Raw genomic sequence first — 25,136 nt, 5'->3', positions numbered from 1 at the left:
CGAACTTTCGAGGATACAAAAGGGGCCCTGACGGCCCGTCGCGGGGCGTCACTGCAGTCGCGGAGTAGCCAGAACGGTAATAAACTCTTCCATCTGAGTTTCTGGCTGGTCTGGTTGACGGGCAGAAGCGGACGGCGGAAGTCCAATGCCGCATTCGGCACCCAATGTGAATTATGTCGTTCGCCGCCAGTGGCCAACTCGTCCAATTAGTTCGTATTTTAATGCGATAGCATTATTAAGGTACCACTGAAGATTTTCAGCTATATATATTTTGACCTCCTAATGCTCTGGAGGTATGCACCTTAGACCGTTTGAGCTCACAGTGCTTGCACAACATTGCGCCTCGCGTATGCGGATCGGCAGTAATGACCCCTTCACATTCGCACCCTCTTCAAAGGACCTGACGATCTTGATGTCGTCCTAGAGGTCGCCATTTGAGGTCAACCCAGAGATCGTCCTAGACGTCGTTTTCTAGAGGTCGTCCTCAAAGTCTAATAGGACATCATTCTCAACGTCGTTCTTGAAGTCTTTTTAGAGGTCGTCCTAGAGGTTGCCCTTGAGGTCACCCAAGAGGTCGTCTTAGAGGTCGTTCTGGATGTCGTCTTTGACGTCGTCCTCTAGGAATTCGTCCTACACAACGTCAAGGACGGCATCTAGGACGACGTTGAGGACGACGTTCTAGAGGACGACGTTAAGAACGACGTCTAGAACGACCTTAAGGACGAGCGCTGGAATGGTCTCAAGGACGACAAATATTTAGCGTCGTCCTAGGGGACGAAGCTAATTTTAACGCAAAACTTGACGTCACGTTCTATGCACCAATTCAGTTTCCCCACTACATTGGGCGATGTTCAAAGATAAACGCTATCGCATTCATCGATAACACCCCCCCTGTGGCTTCTACAAATCTCGATCCTTGTTGTTTCGTGACGCGTTTATTTTTGCATTTTCTTTCTTTGTGCCGGCATAAATTTTCTTGTATTCTTAATTTTTTTTTCTGCCCATCTTCCGCGGTTTTTTAAAACACGTCTTTGTTATTAAATGCCCGCTTACTGACTTTTTTTTTTCGACATGTCTGGCGTTTTTATTGTTTTTCGATCGGCGCGGCGGTTGAATGCATTGTCTTGTTTTCAAGTTTCCCGTGTTTTTGCTCGGCATGTTTTCTTCACGTCCGGGTACCGAATTTTCACCTTTCTTTCCGGAACCAGCTTTTATTTTTTTTATAATGCGATAGCGTTAAGGAGCTCTTGTCGCAAAAAAAGCCAGCGTCGGTGGCGTGACGGGAAAAATTCTGATTGGTCGATAGTGTTTTGACGCCACAGCCACATAACCTCACGCGGGAATTTCAAACAACCCACAACGCTCACGTAAAACGGGACGTCACGCATGGAATGAAGGTGGTTAAAGCATGACATGTTATGTGAAATAAAGATCGTGGCATGTCTCGAATGATTTCACTTTAAAAAGTAAATCAATGGCCTTAAAAAAAATTGAGAATTTTAGGCGGGACTGGAACCCATAATCGTTCATTTGCAAGGTAGACACGCAACTGATAAGGCCACGCAATGCGCGCTTGCACGAATGAGAAGCCAATGCAAACGGTGCCCGATAACTCTATCGCGTTCCACTCTTAAAGACGAAGCATAAGCGTCCTCCAATATTTTTTTTTTTTTCGTTTTACCGCGTTCACGCATTTGGTTTCTTTTCTTTTGCCGCGCGTTTCTTTTTTTTTTTTTTATCTTGTCCATGCATCTCAAGCTGCGAGCCAGGGACAAAGGGACAAGGACGACCCCAGCGACGCGGAGTTGGACGCTGGACCGTCGGCGGCTCAAGTCCTGGCCCTCATGGACCGCATCTCTGCCACGCTCGTGCTGGTGACAGAGCGTCTGGTAGCCAGCATGGGCGGGACAGACGGTCAGCGCCAGCTAACGTAGTAAGTAGTGAACTAAGCTAACCTAGTGAATAGCTTTCATGATTTCTGAACGGGCTAGTCATAAAACGGATCGGCGACGAGTTGTAACTTCCAGCATCGATCCCAATACCACTAATCTATTCCAGGCCTCTTTTTTGCCCTTTCTATACTTCGTTTCAGCTTCGGTCCGAGCGCGGCCGATGTTATGAGCCAAAGGGCCAACCATACAGCGCAAAAAGCGCACCGTCATGGCGTGCTCTCTGCGCTTGATAGGACTAGCCGGCGGAGGAGCGCGGACAGAGAGACGGCGAATAGCGGCTGGTCCTATCAACTGAAGAGAGCACGCCATGACGTTGTGCCTCTTTCGCTGTTTGATTGGCCCTTCGGCTCATAACATTGGCCGCGCTCGGACCGAAGCTGAAACGAAGTATAGTATGTACAAGCTGATTTGTCCAGCTCTGCGGAGTGGCTCATCTGAGTTTAATAGTGTATCGCTTAAGAAATATTTGTTTGTTTTATTATAATGTCTGAATAAGGCCGTACAGTATGCATATATGTTTTAGATCAATATAGGTACATAAAGAGGACTGTTGTTCAACGTTTATTTTTCACGAGACCCACAACCCGAAGGTCTTTACGGTAAAACGTGCAACTTGAGGTACACGTTAACTACAAATATAGATACTTAAAAATTATAGGAAAGCTTAAAACTTTTCACATGCTTAAAATGCATATACATGCATAAAAACGGGCAGATAACGCAAAAGGGAGAGCAAAAAGGGGAATAACCGAGTGATGGAGAAGGTGACTGGCTGTATGCTTACCACTTCCTTTTTAAACAAACCAGGCTGGGCGAAAGAAGATAATAAAGCAACCAAAATAAAAAGAAACAGCAAACTGGTGACAGGAGCCAAAGGCTCAGACACCGGTTTCTTGTTTGTCTTTTGTGTGTGTTTCTATCTTCTGTGTTTTCTATTTAAAAACAAAGCAAAAAAACGTAACATTCGTATTAATTTTTAAATAGCATTACCGTCCATAGGTAAATAGGGGCCGTATTTTTTGTCTAAACAATTCATACTAATTTCTTTGAGTAAAAAGACAACACAAAATCAACCGCAAGGCCGCAAACGTGCCCAACTCTCTGCGCATCCAAGCAAACGAGGATGCAACACGATGTTCTCACACAACCCAAGCATGTTCGTTTGAAAACTTAGAAAAACAAAACGTGAAAGCTACACAAATGCGATCTGTGTAATAATGTCGCATGTGCGACGCACGCAGACAAATAAACAAACAGACCTCCCACGCATTCTTCCCCGATCCCTCTTACATGGGTCAAACCCGGCTGGGTTTGGTTGGGGGTTCACCCCGAGCCCGGCGACGGAAGTGCGTCTTTTTTTAAATTCAAGCCAGGGTGACAAGTCGAAAGGAAGCCAACCCAAAATAACATTACGAAGAGGGGATATCATTGCTGAGAACTAGAGTATGTGTTTGTGGGGAGAGTGGGTGCCCCTTGCTGATATACTTAGTTTCAATTTACGAACGAACGCAGTGAACGCTGCGAGCCATCCCAGCAAATCTCGCGCTGAAAACATATCACGAGACTGCGCGCCCCGCGCGTCGCTCCGTCCATCCGTAAGGTCACGTGACACCTAACGACGTGGGGATTGGCTCCGATAGCTAGTGTAGCGTCCGCCGTGCTCCGTCGTGAGGTGAATCGTATGGTAGTCAGAGGGGATTCGCAGTGACAGATCAGGGCCGCTTGAACCGGGTGGGGGCAGATGGGCTCGGCGGAGATCGCTCCTAAGCTGACCCCCTCGAGGCTTGCTTTTAAGGAAGAGAACACTCGCAAAAACAAAACAAACTGAAAAAAAAAGAAAAAAATCTCAGCATTTTTGTTTGGGTTTACGTATTTTTTGTATGTTTTGTTTTATTTTTATACCAGCTCATGTTTTTTACGTCCCACCAAGTCGTTGTGAGACGCTGCAGGCACATATGCCTCGCGATATTAAAGAGATGCGGGTTCTTGCACATGAGCAATAGGAAGAGCTCCTGTGTGTTAAATAGTGTGATTATAGAAAACGAGGTTTATGAAGAGTGTAAACCTTCGACCTGTCTTTTTTTTTTTTCTTTCTTTGTTTTTGTAGTGTTGCGAGATTGTAGTACTTACGGTGTCTTCGTGTGTATGAGGTGTATTGTTGTGAAACCTTGGTTTTCATTTTGATGATTAGTGGACGTTTCATTTTAAACTTTTTTTTAATTTTCTACCAGGGTAACACTCTCTTTGTTTTTTTAGCCTGAATGCTCGATATATACAGATCAATAATATTTATTTCTTTTGCTACCGTATGTAGGATGCACAGTAAAAAAGAAGAGCCTTTTTAATTTGCGTAATATTAGACACGGCATGAAAAAAATTCGTCACTTTCCAAACCCAGTTTTTGCACCTTCAACACATGTGCGCAGACGCTTCACCACCGCTTGTACGATATCGCTTCTGCGATTCCCACAGGTAAATATATAGAACAGCGCAACATCCAGAGGGAAATTTGTTCTTCGAAAAGCTCTGTCCGCGGTAGATAGCTTATCTCAACTATATTTTCTGACTCTCACAAACGCGTATTTAAAAGTCCCCCACACTGCTTCAGAAGCACTCTTGACGACCAAAAGAGGGTGTAATAACCCTATAGCTAAAAAGCAATCATTTGTTTTCTCCAGACGCTTGCTCTTTTTGTGATTCGGGCACGATCAGCTCATTCTTAAGCTTACAGCGAACCCCGCTCACCCCTCCCTGCGAGTGCGTAGGGGCAGGAGCCAGATCACGCGGAGAAAAATTGACTTTTTACTAGGTCCAGGGCCCGTTTGCTCGAAGAGCTAACCGCGGTTAGCGTTGGCCAAAGTCCCTAGTAGGTACCGAAAGTACCTAGTTGTACCTACGTTGTACCTACTACGAAACTTTAATGGCTGGACATAAAACAAATCCGTCCTTTATTATTGGGCTGGAGCCTGCGCCACCTTGTGCTGAAAAAAATAAATCGTTATTTTTTTATGATACAACGTTTGCTTTATGGGAACCGTTTTCGGCTAAATCTAGTTGTAACTTGCAAGAAACGTTTGCTCAATTGAAAAGAAAAAGGATAGTTTCTTTTTTGCATCGAAATTCTTTCTTTCGAAGTGTGGAAGCGTAGACAAGACACCTAGTCAAAGTGCTTTGCAGTTTTCTGTTGTCGTGTTTTGCAAAAAGCAAGTGCGTCGACCGTCGCTTCCAAGTCTGGCAACGCCGTGTGTGCCGTGTCGCGTGCACGGCGTTTGTTTATACAACCAGTTTCGCCTCGTTGCACGCAACGCGCCTTTCTCGTTTTCAGTTATCATCTGAGTTTTCCTGTCTGTATTCTGCCCTTCGACCGACCGACCCACCGACAAACCCTCCGACCGGCCACGGACTGACTGATAAGATTTGCGGACCGATTTCCGACTTTGCTACCGGGCAGAATGTCCAACGCAAGGAATCGCCGACACAGAAGAGACCGCACGGACGCGCAGTACGCAGCGGCAATGATGAGGCGACAGCGTGTGCTGCGGGACCGCCTGAACCCCTTTGAGGATTTCGACGAGGATGGGCTGCAGCAACGGTTCCGATTTGGAAGAGCGGGCATAATGTTTCTCGCCGACACACTGCGTCCGGACTTGGAGCGCCGTACACGTCGTAGCCGCGCCCTCTCTGCGGAGCAGCAAGTGATCATCGCCTTGCAGTTCTACGCAACTGGGAACTTTCTGATCACTGCAGGCGACTATGCATGTGTCAAGTGCTTCACGGGCTGTGAGGCAAGTCACCGTAGCGCTGGCTCGTCGAGCACAAGACTTCATACGGTAAGGGTCCTTTTTTTTTCCTTTTAATTGTAGTTTGCCAGCCGTATTGAAGTAAAGTAAATACACTAAAAATATATCTGAATTGCTGGTGATAGGGATGTTTTGTAGGTTGCCTTTTTATGGCAGTAATATTCTACCTACTAGTAACTAGCCCTCCCTCCCCCCCCCCCCCCCCCCCTTTTCAATAGAAAAAAAAAATGATTACGGCCGTAAGCGTCCTACTTGCCCGATTGGAAAGGGCCCGGGCACGCCATTTTTCTGAGAAACCTCAGAAAGCGACCCGTTTGCACTTTTGGTAAGGACTTGCACCGAATCACAGTCACTTTATAGGTCTTGGTAACTGAACAAAAATAAAAAGGGATCCTATGAAAACATGCAAACTTCACTATTGAACAGGTGCTACTGAGGCACTTTACTGCTACCACAAACTTGAAGGGCACAGCCAAAGTCCTTAGCATTCCTCATTAAAAAGGTATTCATAAGCATTGTAGCTGTAAGTTTACTATATGTGGTTTAATTGCTGAGGGGATCAACGACGCAGATGGCCTGACGCTGCGGAGGGGGCAGCCTTGCAGCACAAGTTCTACGACATGGCCGGCTTTCCTTTGGTCGTGGGTGCTGTTGACGGTACCCATGTCCGGATCCAGGCACCCCATGTGCACGAGGAGGCGTACGTCAACCGCCATGGATACCATTCCATCAACGTACAGGTGGTCGTTGACGCCTCTTCTCGGATTCGCAACGTGGTTGCAAGGTGGCCTGGAAGCACCCACGACTCTCGGATCTTCACGGAGAGCACCTTGGCAGTCAAGCTGGCCAGTGGAGAGTACGACGGCCTGCTGCTTGGTGACAGCGGCTACTCCTGTCAACCATGGCTGATGACGCCATTCCTGTCGCCGTCATCAGCAGCCGAGGTCGCATACAATACGGCACACACGACGACAAGAAGCATTGTTGAACGGTAAATCTAGGCCATATATTGTGAAGGGCACAGAGATATTCATGCAAGACATTTCGAGACGACTAGCTGTCTTGACGTAATATGTGCAACACGTGCATGCTCCTTACGTCTGTTGCTATTCTTTATGGCATAAAAATATTCATACAAATTTTTATATTAATCTAACGAAGCATAAGATACCGTGGTTTTATGTAAGCAAGATGAAAGTAGTATCCTGAGATTACGAATCAATACAACTTATAATAGCTGCCTAGGGTTCTGCGGTTTCAGTTTTTATTTTTCTGGAATCGGCATACTTTTTTCGGTTGTTATTGTGAGTATGAAATTTTCAGTTTTTATCGATGAATATTTTTAGTCGAAAGCTTACTGCCTTTTTCCGGTCGATATCTATTGACCAGTTACGTTTTTTTTCAAGCAGGTTTGTCGAGAATGCAGTAGATTAGGTTCATATCTGAGTTATTCGTCAAGCGGCAACACTTGCGGACATGGCAAACGTAACCTTGGTTATACATGTGCTGTGACGACAAATTCTTAATCGCAAAATTTGCAAACGTAATTCTTGGCAAGCTTCTTTGTTCTTCACATGTGGAGGACTATTAAAGCTGCTTTCCTCTAACCAGATAGCACCTTGAGAGAGGCTGTTTAAACAGCTTTGGTTTTTTTCTTATGCTCCCTACAATGGGAACAGAATGACATTCCATTCCTCCCAGAACAAAAGTAAGACCAAATGGCTTGACAAACAATGAAAACGCTCCAAATCCGCCCTCTAGACAACCACAGCAAACTTGATGGACAAAGGAACGCAAATTGCATCGATGACAAACCCAAATACTTCCTAAAGTGTGCTTCCAACAGAATAGTTTGAAAGCACGGAGATAAGATAGTTGACTACTCGGTCACATGCTTCTATACTCTGTTTACTCGGTCACATGCACCTGTAATGGTCTAAAGTACTGACCATTTAGGTTTAAAATCAAACTTTCGAAACTTACCTCACCACACTTTATTGGGTTTTATCGCTTGAGACTGAAAATGCAGAAACTCAGTTATGTCTTAGGTCCCCAGGACTGGCAATAATGGGGAAAAGCACTAAACTCACCTCAGGTGCCAGTGCTACGCAAGACCCGGACAGAAGTTGATATTTTGTTAATTGGACAAAAAGAAGCATTAATGACAATGGAATTTTTTTCCTAGACACAGCAGTGGAAGTAACACTGTGCCTTGGCACTTTCATATGTCTACTTTTTGAAATGTCAGTTTCGGGCTGTTTAATGAAAACTAACTAAACGTGCTAGATATGTATGTACTCATATTGAGTGCACAAGTACAGCTAAGCTCGTGCGTGCTAAGATGCGTGTGATCCAAAAATAGCGGCACATCGGTGTAAGTCGCAAACAATTGTGTGTTGCTGACCGTCTTGACCGATTGGCCAAGAGTACATGCCTAGCATGACCTATTCTGCTCTCATCGATGGATTTAAGAGTAGTGCCAAGGCATCATTTTGGACAATGTTGAAGTTGAGCATGCAATAACAAGTTTCCACAAATAGTCTCTAGACACCATCTTACACGTCATTCACGACTGATGATGAGTCGCTGCAATCTCAAATGTTCAGGCAAATCTTGCTTGGGATTCCGTTGTGAAAGCGCCATAAGACCCTCTACCAAAACTTTGGCTGCATGCGTCCAGGAGCTTCCACTTGAGTCAGAAATGGCGGTGCGTGGACCACTAACTAATAGGAACACTAGCGGCACAATCAAAGGGTAGGAGTACTTGGATAAGGCGTTATATCAAGTGCTTTACGTTTTACATCTCCCAGACTTACAAGACGGATTCTTATTGATCAATGACAAAAGTAGATGGGTTGCGCTACCACGAACATCTATTCCTGGAGAGTGGAAGGGAAAAGGCTCAACAAGACAAGAGTCTGGCTCTCTTTCTCTTTTCACTCTGTCTCACAAGTAACATGTAGAATGAAATTTTGATGGTACTGTATTTGTTGCAGTATAAAGCTTGGTTACAAGTTAATTCTTACAGCGTTGGCAGCAATCAGGTAGCAAAAAATTCTAACATATTGGCCTGTGCATATGCAGGTGTTTGGTTGGAAGCATATCCACGAAACCCTTTGAGGATAGCGCTTGAATAAAGCTGCACTTTGCTTGTTGCTTTCTATAAAATACATTGCACAGGCTAACCTCAGGTGACCCCGGATGTGAACGCAGTGTAAAAATAATTCGGAAGGAAAATAAAATGGTATGCATAATGCCCAGCTTTCGATATCCTGGAGCAATGGGCTGGAGCTTGGGCTGGAAAAATTAGGAGGTGTGATATCGGGCACGGCAGCCAATTTGCGATTCGAATTCTGCTGTAAATTTGTCCTTGTTGCGTGTCATCCTCTTGAGTATTTGCGTTCCACGCTGTTGTCCGATTTTGCTATTGGGTTTCTGGGAAGGAATAACATGTGGTTTTGATCCATGCGCTCTGTACAGGACAATCGGCCAACTCAAGCGGAGGTTCCATTGCCTTCACGCTGAGCTCCGAATGGCTCCAGAACGGTGCTGCGACATCATTGTCGCGTGCTGTGCCCTCCACAACCTGGCCAAGAGGTACCCCTGCAGGACACCCGTGGCCGCCATCCCCGCTGAGGTTCCCGTTGAGCCCGTAGCAGCCAACCGTGCTGAGAGCAACGAGGCCCGAGACTTTATTGTCAACCATTTCTTCGGCTAAGTGTAAGTGTCTGGATAGGTATCTTCTGGCTGTCCATTTCTAATGCAAGATGCTTTGTTATGATCGTGGCTATTGCTTTCACCTTTTGTTTATCAGGCTTTGCAGATAATTATAAGAAAATTATGTCAGACAGTTGTCTAACTAGATCAAATAATTGCTTGAAATAATATTTATTGTTTTGCTACTTAAACATCAATTGTATTTTTGGAAACTGCAACAGTTAGGGGCTCAACCGTGCTGCACAGTTAGCAAGAAGCCAACAGCTTTGAGATATTGATTAATTTTATTTTAAGCTTTTTTTGTATGATCTAACTGGATGTAAGATTATCATAAGTTCTACCCAAAATAACCCATAAAGGAGTGTGACACACGTGACAATGCTGAAAGTGTGTTATCAACATGACAATGACATTCCAGCAATGCATATATCACTCTTGCACAGATCAATTCGGGTAGTGCTTGCAGATATCCCACATAGAGTTTCGAAATTTGGATGATAGAAATGTAAAGAATGATTGATGGACATCCCCTTATACCTGTTGCTTCCATAGCAGTATGTGTAAATTGCAGCATGAGCGACGAAATAAGTAATGAAAAAAAATTTTCTTACTTCCCGCATTATTGTTACAAAGCTCGAAATGTGTCATTTGAGGCACTTATAATTAGCTCGTTGGAAAGAGTGTGCTCGAAAAAAATCCCTGCCGAAGCTATTGGTCAAACGGGAGTGCAGTGCAATGTCCAACACTCCTGCAATCGCACGCTGCAGCTCAACTGCTTGTTACTGCTTTGGTCTCCTCCCCATCAACTCCTGCACTCTCGCAGAGCTACAAGCATAGGCACACACGGGCTCTCTTAAACTAATAGATTTTGAATTTGATTTCCGGAGTTCATAACAATGCACTTTTCAAACTTCTAACTAATGACACGAGGGATGCTTCTTCAAATTTGTGCACTTCTTCGCACTCTCTGGAGCTCTCTTTTTATACTGTCATTATTTTTTGTAATACATTTCCCACACCGACGGATGCTTTATGGGAAGTGCTGAAGTCAGCCCTATAACAGACTATGTGTGCACAGTTTATAATGAGGCAACTGAAGAAGACAGTTATTTTCCCATTCAATATCTACAAACCGATACTATTTAATGGGTACAGAAGCATGAATAGGAGAGTATAGTGAAACAATGTTCATTTGATACCAATTTCAAAGCTATCAGTACAAATTATATATACTACCCCATAGAATGTTCATTTTTCACTGCATACTCATGGTTACTAGCTCATAGGATTTACATAGTGTACGCTTCTGAGTGTTGAGTCATAACACCTTTCACAGGTTTTTCCAACCTGCAAAGCTTTTCTCTTATTTTTCACAAACCTCCTAGGGTTAGTTCATATTTTCTTCATCCTGGCTGGCATGATAACATCATTTGCAAAACATTTATTTTTAGTAGGGCATTGTCCAGAGAGGAGCTTTATTGTACATACTACACTCTCATTAATTCAAACTCCAGAAAGTCACATATTTTAGTTGGATATATATGATACTAGAGAACATTATGATTTGTTACATGGATAGCGATATATACAAAGCAGATTTTGGCCAGTTTCCTCTACATAGCACAGTAGCTTGCTTATAGTTAATGCATAACTATAAGCAAGTACAGGCATAACACATTTGTGAAAGAACCGTGACTAAGTTTATTCATCCGGCAAAAAAGTCGTCAATTGTGGACTGTTTAGTCAGCACATGAGATCTCAAAACAAAATTTTCAATGCCAGCCAACGCAAGTAGCTCTTTACGGGACTTTTCCTTTGCAGACAGAAACTTCCGGAGCTGAGCGATGTGCTCAAAGGCCTCTGCGGCTGTGACAGTTCGTAGTGGGCCATCCATTTCTTCATCGTCATCTTCACTCTCACTGCTGCACTGTGCTGGCATTACTTTCCGTATTATGTCCTCTAATGAGTCATCATGACAAACACACACATCGTCGTCAAGACTAATATAGTTCGCCTGCACGGCGTTCACATTACGTGTTTCAAGGCCAGAAATCATGATGCCAGTGAGCTGTGCCTCGTCCTCGTTGTCGTCTTGCTCATCATTGCTAGTCTTGAAGCACATAATTTGAACGCCGTTTTCCGTTCATGTGTGCCGTTTTCGCTAATTCATAGTTTTTTGTTCTCGCGGCCCCGTTGACTGCGCTTCTTTCCGAGCACTGGTGCACTGCGGAGAAGCAACACTCGCAAAAGCAAGCTCCGCAGGACTGCTTCTCTGCGGTGCACCGGTGCTCGGAAAGAAGCGCACTCAACAGGGCCGCGAGAGCAAAAAACTATGAATTAAGCGAAAACGCCATTCGAATTAAGTGGCTTATAAATACATAAAAAAGCTTAGCGGGACAACCAAAATTTTTAAACCTGTTTGAATTAACTGGAAGTACGAAATATCCGAGTTCGAATTATCGCGAGCCTACGTACAAGCAGCAAGTAGATTTCAGCTCCAAAAAACTGTTGTGTTGGATAACAGTGTATTTTTTTCTCGGTTGTATATCTATTCTGTGCGGACAAGTGATCACTTTGTGTTTTTATGTATGTGTGTTATTTCCCACCCCTCCTACAATAATGCCCTCGAGGCGATGAAGGTACTCTTTAAATAAAATAAATAAATAAATAAATAAATAAATACTTAAAGAACAAGGTAAGTGGTGACGATTCAAAGTAATAAGAGTTGAAGACCCGGGGCCCCAAAAGGTGACACACGCAACAAAATGATGTAGTGTTGTGTTTGATCCCTTTTTCTGTTCCTGAGTTTCGGGATATTCTTAGTATGAACTTTTTCGTACATAAGCAGCACACAGTCCATAGGTCGCAGGAGCATATCCAGGCAGAAAAAGCCTTTATCTTAAAAGCAGAAGGAATATTTGCAGATGCAAGTCAGAAAGTGTCTGTGGTCCACTCATCGATTACTCGAACATTTTCTTAAAACACAGAAACTCGACCTTGGTCTTCTGCCGGGAGGCTAATCGTCTTGGCGACCTCCTCTCTTGAGCTGTGACGGGGAGCCGCGTTATGAAAGGGAAACATGTGAAGGGATATAGGAAAGAAGGAATTATACATCTGCCTTTGAGCTTAACCCATATTTTTATTTTAGGTATCCATGTAAATTATGTGCCACCTTTGGGGCGTCGAAAGCCTGGGTGCCATACTGCCAGTATGATATTCTGTTGCTTACTTAACCACAGCGTAAAATATTGCGATCAGAACAACCACGCTGGTCTAGTGTAGGGATAGTCAACGACATGGAAAAGATTGTGTGCAAGCTTCCCTTGTAGATAGCATGCATAAAATAAATGAAGTGTCAAACATACCATGTTTGCACGATTCTAACGTGGCCCCGATACTTACATGCAGGCAATTTTAGCTCCCAGATATCGAAAAATTTAATTGCTGCCGATTCTACCGCGCAGGTAAAGTAATGCACTTTGAACACCCATAAGTGCAGCTCTTAGGCGCTCGTTTCCGGCTTGAGCGGCGTCGCCGTCGCCGTCGTCGTAACCGCCGGTGCATGATGGGTAAATTTCTCTGCTAAATCTAGCGGAAAAATTTCTCCGCTAAATCTAGTGAAAAAATTTCCCCGCTAAATCTAGCGGAAAAATTTCCCCGCTAAATCTAGCGGAAAAAATTCCCCGCTAAATCTAGCGGAAAAATTTGTCCGCTAAACCTAGCGGAAAAATTTCTCTGCGGGGTCATGTGACCTGGGGGTCACGTGACCCCCCCCCCCCCCCCCCGCCGAGGTCACGTGACCCCCCTCCCCCTCAGTACCCTTCCCTACTCCTCCTCAAGAGCTGCGCTCTAATTCGGCGTTACAGAGTTGTAAACGGCCTTCACTTTTTTTTTTCATACAACACTTCGCGAGCTCATTGGGTCGCTGGGATTGCGAGACTACGCAGTGTCGCTCCGTGGTTATCGTTTCCCGTCAGTGTGATGACATAAAGGCGAAAGAACGCGCGATACGGATACCAAAATATCTAATGTAAACAAACGGTCACAAAGGCGATTGGGCTAGCTGCCTTGCGTTTTTCTTTTGAGTTTTGGTTTCAATTGTAAGTGCATCTAATTTTAGGCACCCATTTTGGCAAAAAAAATGTGAGCGTTATAATCGTGCAACCAAGTATGTAGGTCAGAAAAAACGCAAAATATGTATACAACACAGCGACAAACAATGCAAGTAGCTCATTACATGAGTTAATCTTGTCCTAATTGTCTTTTTATCAGTTCAATTTGCAGCTGTGCTCGGGTGGTTTCAAGTCTAATGAGTTCTCTTTGCTCCCTGAGCACTTCCTCCCCTATAGCATAGAAACTCCGTGCAGCATCTGCTGCAGCGAGGGTTGCGTTTGCAGCCTGTATGGCCCCATTTGTGTACTTTCTCTCAAGGAGTATATTCTCATGCTCCAGATCCTGCTGTCGCTCGGCCCTTCTCTGGTACTGCTGTGCAGCCTCACGGGTCCAGCGCTGGTTGTGCTGCACAACAGGAGAGGCCAGTGTTCTCTGTGCTGCGTCGTCTTCAACTGTACTGCTGCCAGATGACGAGGGTGGCGGCGTCGTCACCCTTCCCGTGCAGCTGCTGTAGTGACACGCATGACCAGGAAATTGTTTGAGGTTAAAGGGATACTACAACAAAATTTCGGGTTTCATTTTTTGGTCTATATGTGTTCGAAGGAGCAGTATCACATCGAACACAACAATATCTTGTTAAAAAAGTCACGAAAAGGAATTTTAAAACGAATAAAGCGATTGGCAAAGAGCACCAGGTGGATGTCGCTAACGCCTCGTTTGTAATGCCAGTCTAAGAACCTTGACAGCTAGTGACGGTAACTGTCTCGCCTCCGGCTACCACAATAGAAGAGGGGAAGGAGGAACTCTCCTCTTCCAAAGAATCCTTTTTGTATGTCCCAGAAGTTGCTATTGTCCCCCTACAAGATTATAAAAGATTAACCCTTCACTCAAAATTCGTACAAAAGCAGCCGCTTTGGTGGCTGGAACGACTAGGCCATCCTCTCGACGTCAGCCTCGTCGCAGCTTTGCTCGTCCCGAGACGAACTACGTCACGATTGCGTTGGGTGTCACATGCTCTCCGCTGGCTGTTCTCCGAGCGCTTGTCAGGGTGGGCCGTTTGTAACGAAAACTATAGCCACCAGGTTCAAAATACAAACGTGCGATTGTCATTTAGGGATACAGTGGATCATATTCAACCTATTTTTGAACACGACGAGTATATTTTTAATTTCGTTGAGGTATCCCTTTAACGCATAAGCCTTTACAACGATTATCAGCAAACTTAAAAACCCAGGTGACTGACTGGCTGTGGATGGCAGCCCGAGGTACAATATTGTCCTGCATAAAGTTAATGCTCGGGACGTGTTCCGAGCATGCGCAGTGAGAAAAATGGCAGCTCACAGAGGGCTATTGTTGGGCAGGAGTGAACTTGTAAATTTCAGCATAACTTAGCAAACTGCAAGGGCTACAGCTCCAGAGAGCTGCTCAGAGCATTGAAGCAAAGGATTGTGACTAGACACCATACTCGTGCACGTACGTCCTCCGTGACATGATTCTCTCCGTCCTCTATCTCTCCAAGTGATGCATGAGGGCTGCAGTGCATGACATTTTTGACGTCACCCTGGATCAGGGTACATATATGTGTGGGAGAACTGAGTGCAACGTGCGGCAACCTTAATCCAGATGTGACAGTAACACTTGTCATAATTTTACCACATATGTTGGTGGTACAACAGACTGGAGTGCCTAACCCCGCAACTTCGTTTCATTGGCGGTTGGTAGAGTCGCCACATAGACATTTGTACAAGATTTAAAACAAGTAGATGTGGCACACTCACACCAGCCGTCATATGTGATTATTGTGTACCCAAGCACTGTCCGGCTAACTGGGACATTGATACTTTTTCAGATTTTGTTGGCACAGATCAGCATCGAATAAGTCATTGGTGCATTCTCAACTTAATCTCATAAGCGTTACCAAAAAAGAATGGATTTTTGCTACGTTAGCAGGCATGTACGAAGATCATGCAAAAACATTTCCACTGACAGTGGAAAAATTTGGGTATTGAGTGACCTGACTTTGAAGAAAATAGGTGATCTCAACTTGAGAGAAAGACTACCATAGCTTTGTTGATTATGATGTAAATATTTCTTTGTAATTTTGTGGTACAAATAGTTTCAAACTGTGAGTTTTACTGCATTTACCCTAATAAATGGTTTCATTGGCACTTTTTCAGCAGTGCAGAAATGGCTAAATATGTGAAGGTGGTGTCCTTGTGCTGTGTTCTGTTCTCTACTGGACAGGTTTTGACTCGTGCTCCTAATATTGTCGTTTTGCTTCATGAAGTTTGTCTCTATGTAAGGGCACGCAGCAGTAGTGTTATGCAACTGACATGTCTACTTTGAGATGGAAAACCAATATATTCTTTTATGACAATCCAAACTGTTCCCTATGCTCATCAATGTTTTCTAGGAGCATGCCAACAATTGGTGACTTTTGATATGCCTTGTGTCTGTGCTCAGTTTCATACCTATCATCAGTGACAGCAGAACATCCCTATCATCAGTTTCATAACTATCATCTTGTGGAAGTACTCATAATGTGACGAGCAGAACAGAAAAAGAATGCACCTTCAGCGCGTGCTCATTCTCTTCTGCTGCTTGTGCATCCTTGTGCTGTCAGGGCTAGTAAGCTGTAACTGGGTGCAGAGCTTCCACTGTACTATCGCCTCCATTGTCACAGTCTACATACAGTGTGCAACGATATCAAACTTGTAGGCGTAAGGGTGGGCCATTCAATTAGCACAAGTAAGGTGATTGACGAAGCCACGTGCTCATACCTACAACTTTAGTATTGTAATGTATAAAGTATCAACAGGAGCATAGCATACACAGCATGGCCTATAAAGTGTTACCTACTTTTCGGTGTCACCGATGATGACGTCAATCCCACAGATCGTCGGGGAATCGTCCCCGATCACATTTAAAACAGTCTCGACAAGTGGTGTCAGCTGATGGGGGTTGGGACCAGCACCTATGAATTGAAGTACACTTATTTTGTTTTCTAGGATGTAAGCACAATTAAAGGTGGGGGAGGGGAGACAGGGTGTTCATTATTCAACATAGTATCAATGTGCGAATGAACAGAAAACGCGTAAACATGTAATTGCCAATAATGATAAGATTGTTTTCTTACCTTCGTTTTTTTTTTTCACCCTCAGGTTCCTATTATCCGGTCTCGGGTAATATGTGATGTTGGGCAATTTATTTCTTTTTTTTTTTGTTTGACAGCAAACTCACTGTTGCCAGCTACCGGCTAGCCTGGCCCACTCTGCGCCTGAATCGGTTGCGTCGGAAGTGTTTGAAACGTGGAGGGGCGACGGGGCCTCTGAGCTTAACCCCGCCCCCTTTTGCAGCATTGTTTACCGCAGCTGTCTGAAATTTCAAGGGGGGGGGGGGGAAGGGGGTCTGAAGCCCCCCTGCCCTTGTTCCCACGCTACTTGCCTACATACATTTTTCTTCTGTGTTTAGTTGAACAATAGTGTCTACATTGTTTACAGTGCTAAAGACAATGTTTTTGGCAAGCAAAATTTGGACATTAATTTTGAGAAATTACGCAGGCCCACTGCATGGAACAGGATCCAAGGTGCTTTGGGGCTATTTCTGTGTTAGTGCCACTGTGTTGAAACTTGTGCGAGTAAGAGCTAATTAATCTTTGGGCTTGCCCTCTCATGATATTGAGCGAGATGTTAGTTGTCGCGCATTGAATGGGGTCTTCGGTTGAGATATTTGCCCCAAAAATTTGAGGGGCTAATATATCACTCTCTAATAAATTTGTACAGTGCACCCAAAGTTTCCAATAAAGATTTGACAAATATCGCCCTTTTTTCTGTTTTTGTAGCGCAAATATTGGAACTTACCTGTCCGTTGGTCATGTTCTTTGTACAATCTGTACAAAGTTCGGCACTTTTTAAGTAATTTTCTCCATGCTTCTTGAAGCTGTTTCACTGAACGCGGAACTTGGTGGCGGCGGGTCATGGAATTGGCGACTTGGTCCCAGGCGCGTCTTTTGGTTTTAGTAGTCACGGTAGGGCCGAATTTTCCCAGGATTTGGTATTTTCGAGCCTCAACTTCCCGGACTAATTCCAATTTTTCATCTAGGGTCCAATTCTTTTGACGCAGCGGCGCGGTCCCCTTTGAGGTAGTCGCTCGGTTCATTTTCGTTTGCAGAAGGAGCATGATCGTCTGCTACCTTGGTTTGTTTATCTATACAATTGCAACATTATTCCTGCTAACCGTAAAATATTTTTTCAGAAGCAACGCGAAATAACAAACAAGTGCATTTCCAACAACTTCAGTATTGTTTATTTCTCGGTTCTACAACTTTCGCAGACGGCACAACGGAGTTGATTCGGAAAAACTGCATGTACCGGCTTTCTTGGAGGGCGAGTGAATTGAACGATCGGCAGGTCACTGGTCTTTTATGGACAACGTAGCATTTCACTAAACCCAGAGAAAGTTCTGCTACTCATCACTGCTAAAATCCATTGGACCGTTGAGCCTCTGTCCGCCGTTTATCTGCAGAACGGTTGATGCTGCAGCTGCAGTCGCACTGTAAGCAGAATACGAGGATTTTGTACAAAATGGACACCCTGAACAGAAATTTTCCCGGCGTGACTACTTTCAATAAACCGCAATCGCTACTCAAAAGGCAACTCTCCGTAATGCTTCCTTTCAATAAACGTATTCTGATCCTGCTCCTGCTTGAAGTTAGTTTCACAGCGCTCAACATAACGTGAGTATGAGGCTGGCCTCATCACAACCCTATCGCGAAATGTTTTGGTGCTCACCGTAAAACGCTTGTCGTACTCGGCTATCGTGTTCCTTGGAACGCATCCCACATTTCGGCGCTGCGATGCATGATTCTTGCCGTGCTTCAATGAAGCCGATGCGAAGCTTCGACAGTCGGCGACTCCGGGCCACTGTACTTCTACAAATCGGTGACTCTGAGCCACTGTTTGTCGACGGGCTGCTGCCGTCGACTTCAGTCGCAGTCCCCTCGAAATGTCAGTTTCTTTAAGGCGCACGTAGGATACTTGTACACTCTTAACTTAGAACACGGAACCTAAATCATCGCTCTGAAGACAAACACCAATGCGATCCCGACCGCGGAAACTGCGTACGCCGCAGCCATTTTGTCGAACGACGCGACGGGGCAATGCGTAGCTCCCCGTATCCCTACCGAGCCAGTCACGTGACTAAAAAATCCCTCTCCTAGGTACTGCGGCTAACTTTAGCCGCGGTTAGCTGTTCGAGCAAACGGGCCCAGGAGCACGCAGCTTCTACCAACCTCTCAGCTTAGCGGTGACTCTGGTAGAGGGTGCACTTTCAGAAACATTTAGTCACCGCAGGCATTTTCATCGCCATAATGAAGACGACTATGCACTGCGATGAATCCTTGCTTAAAATTTTTTCTGGATTACTTTTTTTTGCCTTTTTGGGCGCCTTACAGTCAGTAAATGATTAATAAAGCAAAAGTGTTAAAAAACCGGCCCACGCACGGTTAGTTAAGCTAACTGGCTAATTAAACTAAAAATTAGTTATCTAAAACAGTACGGAAGGATAAATAAACTGTTTCAAATATGGGACGTCGCTGACGTGGATTAAAATGACACTGAAAAAAGTTTATTGGATTTTCGTCTTCGTCAGCCTGAACCCTGGCGCGTGGCCAGGCAACGGCCGATACATCTTCTTTTTTCTAAACGAGCTGAACATTATAACGTTATACAAAAGAAAACAACAAACACACACAATTTCACACGTATAAACTCGAACGCAGCTGAGCGTAGTTGTGTCATTCGAAAACGAACTGTAGGGCTATAATATTTGTTTAATGAAAAAAGGGTTGTGTGTATGTTTATACAGCCTAGAACTTGGTCTGCCTCACAAGGGCGACGAGTCTCCCAGCTGTAGATGAGAAATTTAGCCAGTGCAGTACAACCGCTAGCCTGGGGTCTTTAACGTGCACCACGCAGTAGTAATACACGACCGCATGCACGGCGGTACGATGCTCATCCAGACCGAAACCGGCAGGCGTAGGGATTTAACTAATATTTGTTTAAAATCTTTATTATTTTTCAAACGCACTTGTGACTTTATCGTCCTTCCCCAACCTATGAACTTCCAGTGCTGGAGGTTGGTCGGATCGGGTCGGCAGGCCAGCTTGATATGATGGCGACACTGGAAGCCTTACAGCTGGCGACGTTTGACGTGCTCACTCCCACTCGGTTTCAGGGCTTTGCTCTGGCATTTCTGTATCATCAAACTCTTGGATTGTCTAAAATTCCTCAGTAGTCCTCCTCAGGTGCTGTCGATTACAGCGCAACTCTTCCTTCCTCCGTCATTACCCGGTAGCACCTTGGCGCCACAATTTGCTGGACTTGAGCTGGGTTGCTCCGCTCATTGTCGGTTCGTAGGCGCACGATGTCTCCTCGTTGCAGGGGTGAGAGACTCGAAGAGATCTTTGTTTCCTGATCATGCTTGTGAATCACTGAGGAGGTCGGCACGCCAAAGTCTAGAATTCGGCTTCTCAACCTCCTTTCTAAAGGATATCGCTCGTCTTCCAGGGGAGCTGTTCGGTGGTTCAGAAGCCCGATCCAGAAGTCCTCACTTTTATGCTTGGTTTTCTTCAGTAGCCTCTTGATTATTTGCACACCCTTTTCATCCTTCGGTGCGCACCTCAAGCGGAATTCCCTGTCTGGCAAATATCCTTGACAATTGCTTTATCACCATTTTACTTAATGTAGTCTGCAGAATTTTAACCTCTGGATAACTCGAGTATGCGACGTAGGCAACAAGATAACTTCTGTCCGCGTATTCAGAAAGATCTACACCCACACGGGCCCATGGCACCCGAGGCGTTTGCCTATTAGATTGAAATTCTGAAGGTGTGTTTATAGGCAAATGAGCGACAAGTCGCAAAAATTAAACGGCCAGCTGGAATGATGAAGAAAAAAAAAAAAGACAGGGCGAAACAGAGACATACACACCGCTGATTATCAACTCATACTTTATACTTCTTCATCACTTTAATCTGAAGATTCAAACCCAAAGTAATGCCAATAAATCAAACTAAATACTTACATTACACTACTAAATTAAACTAAATTAAATTTTATTATATTAGATTATTAGATTTTGCTACTTACACCTCCCCGACCCAACCCACGAACCATCACCGGCACATATCCCTCTTATTTTCTTTATTGATTTACTGGCATTACTTTAGGTGTGAATTTTTGGGTTATAGTCGTGAAGAACTATAAAGTCTCCGTTGATAGTCAGCGGTGTCGATATCTCTGTTTCTCCCCGTGTATGTTTTTCTCTACCGTTCTAGCTGAACGTTTTCTTTTACATTATGTAACAACTAGCTCAACTTCAGCCAACTAGGTCAACTTCACATGATGCACATTTCGCAACCATGTGTTCAATGTCCGTGCTTATGCCAGGGCAGTAGATCAAAAGCCTAGCTCGTGCCTTGCAAGAGTTTAATCATAAATTTCCTTCATATATGTGCTGATAGCCTAATGAAAAAAACCATTTGGCGCCCATACGAAAATAAACGGGTCCATACCGGTAACAGTTTAACCATACCGGTCACCAGTTTGTCAAAGGGGTCCCCCGTATGAGCCATAACGGTCACCTATTAGGACAAACAGGTCACTCCTTTGGCAAACGGGTCGCTCGTCTGGGCAAATGGGCGACTCGTGGGGGAAAAGTTGTCGCGCGTTTGCTCAAACCGGTGACCATGTTGCAAACTGTACCGGTTTAATCAAACGGCTCTCCGGAGCCCGTTTGATATTGAACGTACAGATCGGCGGCGTGGGCACGCCTAGCGTTTCAGCCGTGGCAGCCAATGTTTCCGGAAAGCTGGGAGCGCCGGTTCATCGATTTCAGATCGTCCGCGTAATGCAAGTAATTATATTTATATTTCAATTACGCTGATTTTTGATTATATTGCAACTAAAACTAACACCTTCTTTTTTTGTTTTACGTAAACGCGCGACGTTGGTGAGCCGATATTTTTGACAGAACTTTAAAACTTTGTCCATCTTTGTTGCCTTAATTTACTTATTCAGCTCGAATCTCTCTCGCAGAAGACGCGACCGCGTGAAAGAATGTACGTCTAGACTCCGTTTCACTTTAATTCAAGACGCAGCGAAGGTAGCACGCGTACACGCGGCTGCAAGAACATCGAGCATTGCGAGAGCACGCCCGCCGTTGCAGCACTCAAACTACGAGCTCGCGCTGAGTACTTTCTTCGCTCGGGCGCAAGCCGAGCTTCTGGCCGCCCCGCCGCCATTTCCAAGGTTTGAGCGTGCTAAAATACGCGCGCGCGCGCGTTTGTTTTTCGAGGCTACAACAAAACATCTCACTGGAATGCCTGGGGAGAGGGAGAGGGGCTGTCCCGGTGGTCCCAGCGCCTTAACAAATACTTTACTAGGGGGAATACATTCCACTCTGCTCATTTGCATTAGACAGAACGCCTACAGCGCCGCTGACGGTGTGGAGGTCCGCGTCAGTCCACGCGCATGTGCACGTGGATGTTCGCGGCGGCCGCGGCGGTGTCGTCTCCGCGAGGTGCGTCGATGCACGAGGCACGTGCAACGTGCAACCCTTGGGAAGATTACGGCGGCACAGCGCAGCAAAGTATTTGGTGCAGCACTGAGCTATACTTCGGTTCACCTTATCTGCGAGCGAAGGCAAAGCTAAAAGCGCGAGAGCAGCGCTTTTTGCGTTTCTGCCCAGCTCGCGCGCTCGAGCAAAGCCTGAACGCGCGGAGCTTTCGTGCTGGCGCTTCCAGCTTTGCCTTCGCTCGCACATAAGGTGAAACGAAGTATATTTACCGCCCGGTAGCCGAGACCTCCACGACGATTGATGGCTCTCGCCAAGCCCAGAGAACCTGTCCACGCCGAAGCTATTGTATTTGAGAGGAGTGGAATGTATTCCCCCTAGTAAAGTATGTGGCCTTAACCTCGCGCCCTCCCTCCTCTCTTGTCACCCCTGTCACGTGACCCACAGCAGCGCGCGAGCTACACGCGGATAAGCACCGAGATCCGGAAGGGCGTGCCTTGCAGCCGCTTTTTTCTTTGTTTGCTTGTTGTCAGTTGCTGCTCGAATTTGCTCGTCCTACCTGCTTCAATCTGTCGCCTAACCCTGGGGTCTTATTGGGATCTCTCGACAACGTATTGGATGTGCACCAAAGCTATCAGTGTTCGAAAAGTCCCACGTGTATATCGGCAACGAGCGATTCTTCAAAGAAGTCGCAAATTCTCGCGGTTTGGTTGGGTTCGGCAAATGACAGCTTGTGCGCCGCATCGTGTTGAAACTTCCAAGGAGCCGTTCCCTCTCGTTTGTGTTTGTGTGGTTGTCCTGCTTTGACCGTGTCGACAAATATCACGGATTACATCTTTCAAGTCCGCTATTGTTATGGTAAGTGCACTGCAACCTACGTGTTGGCAACGATTGACCGTTATTTTACGCGTATTCTTCCAGATTATCTATAGAATTATGCAGCGCCTATTCGCGCGGCAGCAGGGAGAATCATTTCCCCGAAAGTCTACCTGTATAGTCTTCCCAGATCGCTTGCACGTTTGTACTTGTCTACAGAAGAGGAAATAAACTTCGAGGAGAATTGAAAACAATCTTTTGTGTCGGTTTTCCTGTCCATTTACAAACACCTACGCGAGCGCATTTGTTTTACGTGTTTTCTCCATGTTATAAATACGTTTATGAGTTCGGGACGTCTTAAATATGTTTAAGATAACCAACCTCCCAGACGATACCCATTTAGGGCTAGCGCATAATTTGCCAATTCGAATGGCGCGTTCAAACGTGTGGTCACGTGCCAGGTCGAACGGGTACTCGTATCATACGGGCACCCGTATCAAACGGGCACCTGTATCAAACGGGTACCGTTTCGAACGGGTACCGTTTCAAAGGGGTACCCGCATCCCATAATCACGTTTGATCCAAACGGATCGACAAGTTTGATTCAGACGGGCGACCAGTTTGCCACCCGTTTGAATCTCAAATGGTTTTTTTCAGTAGGGGAAGCATTTCTTTCTTATTGTTTTGGGGATTACAACTTTAGGTCCGCGCATCACTATGCCTCGTACGCAGGACAGTTAAGATGAAAAAGAAGCCAATTGGCCTTAAACTGTGTTTTATGCAGTGTTGTACACGTTCCTCAAAAAAAGGAACGAAAGCTCGTTCCTCGTTCCTTCTGATTTTTGGAACGCGTTCCCGTTACAAGTTTCATATGTGAAAAAGGAACTCGTTCCCGTTACAGTTTAAAAAATGGAACGTATCGTTACATATACGTTACATTTGTATTTTTTGCTAATTACCATATTTAGTTAAATCAAGCAGAGTTTTTTTTATATATCCCATTAATAGTCAACATACGAGTTTGTATGTCGTGATGGAAGGGCACCAGGAGTAGAAAACACGCGGAAGTAGGGTTACATTTGTTGATATATTCATGTTAAAAATCTCAGCTATGTCCATGTTTGTAGTGGACAATTCAGACGAGCCAAATGTACTTTTACCCACGATTGCACGAGCGTTTTGCAACAACCTCACACGCTTCAATTTAATAGAGCCCCGTGTTAGAACTTAACAACAGTTGCTTCCTCATGTTGCTGTCTGCAAGACGAGCAAGTGAAGAAGAGGGTAGGGATTTTGGAGAGTCAGTCTTGAAAGCTACAAATACTTCGTTGTGAAGGTTGAATTTGTTGTTCAGTTTGAAGGTTGGAGAAAAGAGAAGGAATAAAGGTTATTTTTTTTATGTATCTTTTAAGTGAGTAATGTTCGGGATACAAGGGTGAGTCCGATATCTGGCAATCTGTGATCTTGTTGTAATTGTAGGTCTCGTTATTGAAGTTCAAAAATGGCTGTAGTCGGAGTAAGATTTCTGGGTGTATGAGGGTTCGTGAAACCAAAGAAAGTACCTGAGTTTGAAACGTCCCTCTTTCTTTGTCTTTTCCTACAACAAAAAGTTTTGCTTTTTGTACCGCAGTTTCGGGCACTCAAAAGAGTATCAATGCCCACCAGCTCTCCTGCACCCGAAACTGTTAGCAAGCGAAGACGACACAAAATAATCCATAAGATTAGTAGCCAAAAAGTTAAGAGATCCTGCACTTCGTAAAGATATTGTTTTTGTACTTTCCTACTTTCCCTGTTAGAAATAAAATAAAAATTACCCCATTGGACGAAAAAAAGAACGCCGTTACTCTTTCCGTTCCAGTAAAAATGTAACGCGTTCCCGTTCCAGTTCCAGTGACGCAAAATAGAACGGCGGCGTTCCTTCGTTCCTCCTAAAAGGAACGCGTTCCAGGAACGCCGTTCCTTGGAACGCCGTTCCGTACAACACTTTTATGTAAGGATGCCGCGAACTTTTTTCGACCCGAAGGTTCGATGATCGATCCAAGCGGTTCGAAAGATTCGAAAGATTTCGAATTTTTCGAACCTTCCATGTGGAGAAACTCGACAGAAGTCGAATTTTCGATCTTGTTAAACTAAGAAGTTTAACAACATCTTATGCAGTGAAGAG

General features: G+C 44.9%; 1 protein-coding gene and 1 pseudogene across 1 annotated transcript; one reads left to right on the top strand and one right to left on the bottom strand.

Moving 5' to 3' along the window:
- The first annotated feature begins 5,722 nt into the window (after positions 1-5,722).
- Positions 5,723-14,196, top strand: LOC121835014 (putative nuclease HARBI1). The gene is made up of 4 exons (XM_042288876.1): positions 5,723-5,782; positions 6,324-6,743; positions 9,233-9,472; positions 13,922-14,196. Exons 2-3 carry the CDS (start codon positions 6,373-6,375, stop codon positions 9,468-9,470), a joined length of 609 nt encoding a protein of 202 aa, XP_042144810.1. The 5' UTR covers positions 5,723-5,782; positions 6,324-6,372; the 3' UTR covers positions 9,471-9,472; positions 13,922-14,196.
- Positions 14,197-18,910: 4,714 nt separating this feature from the next.
- The window catches only part of LOC120846042, a 55,370-nt pseudogene continuing 49,144 nt past the window's right edge, over positions 18,911-25,136 (bottom strand).

Source organism: Ixodes scapularis, unplaced genomic scaffold (assembly GCF_016920785.2).
Source record: "Ixodes scapularis isolate PalLabHiFi unplaced genomic scaffold, ASM1692078v2 PGA_scaffold11__112_contigs__length_91849675, whole genome shotgun sequence".
Taxonomy (NCBI): domain Eukaryota; kingdom Metazoa; phylum Arthropoda; class Arachnida; order Ixodida; family Ixodidae; genus Ixodes; species Ixodes scapularis.
The sequence above is the reverse complement of the archived record's forward strand: the minus strand, read 5'-3'. Positions and strand labels throughout refer to the sequence as shown.